General features: G+C 42.8%; 1 protein-coding gene across 1 annotated transcript in view; it reads right to left on the bottom strand.

Moving 5' to 3' along the window:
* Positions 1-5,216, bottom strand: part of abcc6a (ATP-binding cassette, sub-family C (CFTR/MRP), member 6a) — a 29,512-nt gene extending 24,296 nt beyond the window's left edge. Inside the window, exons 1-3 of the mRNA XM_024259857.2 lie at positions 4,566-5,216; positions 804-980; positions 593-718 (exon numbers count right to left, since the gene is read on the bottom strand). Of these exons, the coding sequence (XP_024115625.1) occupies positions 593-718; positions 804-980; positions 4,566-4,607 (345 nt within the window). The 5' untranslated portion in view covers positions 4,608-5,216. The remainder of the gene's footprint in view (positions 1-592; positions 719-803; positions 981-4,565) is intronic.
* Between the last annotated feature and the right edge of the window lie 784 nt (positions 5,217-6,000).

Raw genomic sequence — 6,000 nt, forward strand, 5'->3', positions numbered from 1 at the left:
ATTTAAGCAAAAACAAAAGAAAAACATCCTTCTCCTGTATATCTCTCTGGACCCTAAAAATGTATTGGATTTTTTTGTGCAAGTAGTAACTGACGATTCTACATACGTACTCTGCATGACTAATGGTCAGACCCATGTGGGGTTTACAGAGATCTGTAATATTTACATTGCTAGTGATGCAAAAAAAATGTATACCAAGTTAAACATCTCTGCACCTCTGCATCAGAAAAACCCACAACACACACACACACACACACCCCCACCCACACATGCATGTGCACACACAGTATGCTTTTGTGCTGATGCCAAATGAAATATCTCTAAGACTTCTCGGTAATTGAAGGAGGATGTGAAAAGTTCTGTGCCAGCTCAACAGGATGCGTCCTCCTGTTGCTCTGAACAGCCTCTGTGTTCATGTCTTGATTGCTGTTATCCAGTTTCATCCCTTTTTTTCAGAATAAAACCAAACATCTTTTTGAAATTTGGAACAGTTGTGTCTGTGCGGAACACAACCAATCCTTCAAGTATTAAGTGTCATGCCAACTCAAAGCACACATTGGATGTTTTAGTGAATCTCAGCCACTATATTTACCACAGTCATGCTGCGTATGATGGGGCTGAGAAGGAAAACCATGTGATGGTCAATATCCTGGCTCCGCTCCAGCAGGATGTAGAAAAATTCGACAAAACCAAAGGAAGCCAGAAGGAATCCCAACACCTGGAAGGCACAAGCAGGTTCTGGAATGAGCATGCGTCCTTGTGCAGATGGAAGGACCAATAACAGATTTTATGAGTTGACTCACCATTTTTGCCATGCAGAGGCAGGACATGCGGATCCGTCCGGAGTCATGACAGTACAGGTGAAGACAGTAGAAAGGCACCAACAACCACAGGTAGATGCATGGTACCCACACCAGCACCGTGTTCTGGAAACACTGGGTCAAGTCCGGGTTGGCTGTGTACCAGGTCCGATTCCAGTCCTGCCAGACAAAGAAAAGTATTCCGGATATGACTACGAATTTAAGCAGGCAGAGGCTGGAATAAAAGAAATAAAATCCCCATTTGGAGTAGGAGCAAATTGACTGTCAGGAACAAAACAAACACTGATTGAAAACTGTCTTTTATAAGAAGAAATCTGTAGAAAGTTATTGTGTAAATAAAATGCTGGGTCTTGAGAGGATCGTTGTTGTCTTGCTGCTCTTGTTTATCGCCTTGCTTGCCAAATCAGGGTCAGGGTGTCTGGCTGGCTGTGCTAACGAGACTAACCACCTCAGGAAGTGGTTGAAAACTCCCAACATGGCAGCAGAGTCTGGTGGACTCCCAACCAGGATAAGGTGGTGTGGCCACAATTGGTGGCAGCTGCAAGATCATTATGTAAGATGCCTCATCCCCCACAGGCCTGCAAGTCAGCCATTGCAGGTGAAGCAAACCTCACAAATGCATCCTGCAACTGCATATCTGAGCACCACCAGTTTGAGCTGAACTGACTGAACCTCAAATCTGAATCTCATTTCCCTGTTAAAACCAAACCAAATACCTTCATAAATCTTGAGGATTTTGCATACAAAAGTTGCACAGTGACCCCCACCAATTTGCAGGTAGGAGGTGTGAGAGGTGACTCTCACAGCCACTTCTGAGTCCAGCGGTCAATGGCGGGCATATGCTCAGAGCGCTTCATGAAAAGGAACAGCCTGCCAAGCCCTCCCCGAAGTCTTTCTTCTAGGTTTTACCCAGTTTCATCCTGTATCTCACCCTGGCCTGAAGTGGTTGTGCAGGCTGGCAGCTGCTGCATGGGGTCTATTTTTACTGGGCAAACACAGAGTTGTGAAAGTGGAGAGCAGAGACCTTTTTGCACCTACGCCAATTTGCTGAGTTTCGCTTTTTTGAATGTTCTATTTGCCAGACATGTCACTGCTTGAAAAAACACCCATGAATAAACCATGAGCCGAAGAAACACGTGACTCCTCAGGAGAAGTGAATTGAGTACTGTAAAAATTCACTCCAGTAGACCTGTGTCAGGATGGTTCAGCTCAGTGACAGAAGCTAAAGGACACAGGCAGTGCCTCAGACAGTACTGTGTCCTTAGGCAGAGTGTTTGCTAATTCACATACAACTTCAGCCTTGTTTACTTCACATTTTTTTGACGGCACTTTAAATTGGACTCAAAAACATCACTTTGTCTTGTTGTTAGTTTTTAATCACTATTTTTGCTTACTTTGGAACACACCTTGTCGATCAGTTGCCATGATTTGTGCACTGTCCTCACATGTATTTTGTGTTTCAGCTTGTGCGCTAATTCATAATCTACATATCTGATTCTAAACTCTGTCCAGAGGGATTAAGCATGGGAACTCCCAGTGTGCAGCTTGCAGAGTTATGTGACCCCAGCACTGACCTTTGCTACTGACCTATAGAGTGTGAACAGATGAACTCATCTGTGACGCAGGTTTACGTAACAAGCATTGACTGTATAAGATAACTGGACAAAATGACCCCTCCCCCCTTAAGTTCCAAATAGGAAGTAACCAGTGGTTCAAGGATGACAAAATCCAGACTTAAACAGCTATTACTCAGTGTCTATATTTGTCAGAATGACCATTCTTGATCTGATACCTTTTTTTAAACACGGTCTTGCTAATCCTTATTATTTTTATAAGATAAGATAAGATAAGATAGCCCTTTATTCGTCCCACGGTGGGGAAATTTCAGCGTTACAGCAGCATTGCAAAAAGAAAAAAAAATCATATCATATTTTTTGTAGATCAAGTTTGTCTAGTTATATTTTGTCCAATTAAAGTATGTTGTGTTTGATGGCCCCAAAATCAAACAAACGAAACGTTGGATTGACAGATTCTCCTGAGTCCACTTTCAGATGGAAGGGGTGTTGACTTCTGACAAGCTCACTTCTGATTGGTGAAAGTGGTGCTGCATGGAGTCTGTTTTTACTGGGCAAACAGGGTAGTGCAGGTAAAGAGCAGTTGGTGTTTTTGCACCAATGCCAATTTGCAGAGTTTCACTTTTTGAAAAATTCTCTATTTGTCCGACACTGCTGGCAAAAAATCACCCAGAAGAGCTGAAGAAACAAGCTTTACAGTGAATTCTTGGGTGAAGTAAATTGAGTATTGTGCAAATTCACTCTTCTAGACCTGTGTCAGGATGTTTCAACTCAATGGCTGCAACCTAAAGGACTAAAACATTCTCACTGCCAACTCATCACATAATGATGTTTGGTTAAGGACCCCTCCGCATCATTTTTTGACGTTTTGGGTATCCCTAAGTTATTGTTTTTCGACGTACTGACTCATCCCAATACATCACAGGTCCCCATGTGTCCTGAGGGTTGCGGTTAATTTTACGGACATCAAAAGATAATGGGCTGGGGACATCAAAATTGTCAAAAAAGTGACGCTGAAGGGGCCTTAACCAAACTTCAATAAGTGACGACTTGGGGATGAGAATGTATTGAAAGGACAGTGTTTGCAAAGTAAGTGGTGCCATAGAAACGTCGGACCTTTCACTGCTGATGACGTCATATTGTAAAAAAATAGAGACTGAATTGACTTCATTTACTTGGAGCCAGAAGCAAACCATTTTCTAGGTGACATTACACTCACTCTGTCCACTTTCATATACAGTCAATGCTAACATGTGAATTGGAGTGAAGGAGCTGCTCAATCATCACACACAAATGTTGCAACATCATGTAGCAAGCTGTAGATTAAGCAGCTGCACGTGAGGCGGACAGAGACTTTCACTTGCATGACATTCTATGCTGCTTGTTTAGGGTTTTTTTCTAAAACGTTTGAGCTGTAATGAGATCCAGAACCTGAGGGATAGAGGGAGGAAGAGAGACCTGCTGGGAATCGCTGTGTTCACTTCCAGCTGGATTTCTGCCATTTTGCTTTTTTTTTTGAGCTCAGATCCAGAAAGTGGAGGTTTACTTGTTCACAAAACTAAGAAAGTCTTTGGAACCACACAGGTTCACGCAGGAAGATGCATTCCCACCAGTCAGGATCTCACGGGATTGAGTCACAGATATGAAACACACCTCTGACTGAGCCCCTCTCAGGCCACCGCAGGATTTACCTCCTGTGTGACAGAGTGCTGCCGAATAATGTTTTTCACCACACTCACATTATTTATTTTGTCTTTCACTGGTTGGGGAGAAACTTTCCCAAGTTTGAGGAGGTGCAAAAAGAAGTTTCTCAATTACAAAGAAAGTCCACAGTAATCGTGGGATGGTGTCAAATTCAAAATAAGAAGTTTGAAAAGTTTAGAAAGTATTACCTTCAAACTCTTGACAATTTCAACACAACTTTTAAATGTGGATTTTTTGCAAAATCAGTGCTTTATTTGTTATAATTTTAATCTTTGATAAATAACTACAGTGAACAAAGTAAAACTTACTTTGAAACAATCATGGTAATGAGGCCAATGCAAGATCTGCTACATAGCAAAACTAGACAAAGACCTCATTGAGCAGAAGGTCACTCAGGACAAACATTCATAGAAAACAATGCTAGAAAACACTCATGAGAGGCTCAGTGAACGCATCACACACTCACCCACAGGGGGTCCAGGCCGCTGAGTCTGCAGAAGGCATCCATCCACTTGCTTGCTTCTTCCTCCCTGCTGCACAGCTGGTTCTGGTCAGTCAGTCCTGCTCCTCAGACTGGGCTCTGCTTTCTGCACCAGAACGGCTTCAGTGATGTGTGTGTTAAAGGAAACTCTTGCAACTCTAATATTTACGGGTTTAGTCTGCTCTTGCTTGAGTTGTTGGAAGGTTTCGCTTTATTTGTTTAACTTTGAAACTTTCCCTCCGTTTTAGTAAAACATCTTATGTCAAAGAGGCTCTAACTCTGCCTGCCAGCTCTCCGTTTGAGCTGCTGCTGCTCTCGAGTTCTGTGTCTTTCTGACTCCACCGCAGTCTGCTGGCTGTTTAAGAGCGCGTCTCCTCTCTGGGTGGGTGGAAATATGTCTCTCTCTCTTCCTCACTCACACCCCTCTCTCCTCTCCCACGTCTACTGGATCGGGATCAAAACACCACAACTACACCGCTGAATGGGATGACAGTCCCACACCCAGACACACTCCTCCCATTTTCACTTTCTGCCCCCTCACCTCCTTTCTTTTCCCCACATCCCACACAGCCAGTTGTCTGGCCACAAAGTGTCTGGTTGTACACAGATATACTTTTTAAAGCGAGGCTTGCCAGACTCTGATGAATACAAGTATTTCACAGGGTTTACTTTTAACGCTGCAAAAACAGGCCCCCATAGAAATAACTCAAAAATTCTAACTCCCATTGGCAGAATTTCTTTAAATAAGCAAAGAATGGGGTAAGAAAAATGGTTTTACCAAGAATTCTTATTCTAAGAAAAAAATTCTAGTAGCTAAGAAAAGTTTCCTCAAGATTGGATTATTTTGCTGTTGACAAACTTACTTGAAAAGATCATTTTTTTTCTTAAGATTTAGATTTTGCAGTGAACTCAAATTCAGGGCAACCACAGCCAGACCAGTCGTTGTTTACCATTTTCTGTGAAAGCTTTGGGCCCCCATAACCCCGAGCAGAACCACGGAAGGCACGCTGAGCATCTCTGCAAGTGGACACCTCCAACATACCGTCTTATAATTAGCAGAGGTGAAACGTGACTGAGTGGAAGTATGCGGAAGTTTTCTTCTCACTTTTCATCAACATTTCAGACGTTATGATGTGTTGTGGATTGGTGGTTACAGTGGAGGTTGTTAGCTCGTTCCTGAGTGGAACTTTACAAGGGTTTTGGTTTTCTTCCACACCTCCAAGGTACCAGGTTTTTAGATGACATTGGGGTGGACTGCCATCACCTAAAGCAGGGGTCAGCAACCTTCAACACTTACAGAGCCTTTCGGGTCAATTTTTGACGGACAAAAACCAGGAGCCTCAAAGGCTCACCCTAAAGAAAAACAAAACAAGTACTTTTATGTATTTCAGTGCTACCATTATGATAAAGACAATTAACT

Source organism: Oryzias melastigma, linkage group LG1 (genome assembly GCF_002922805.2).
Source record: "Oryzias melastigma strain HK-1 linkage group LG1, ASM292280v2, whole genome shotgun sequence".
Taxonomy (NCBI): domain Eukaryota; kingdom Metazoa; phylum Chordata; class Actinopteri; order Beloniformes; family Adrianichthyidae; genus Oryzias; species Oryzias melastigma.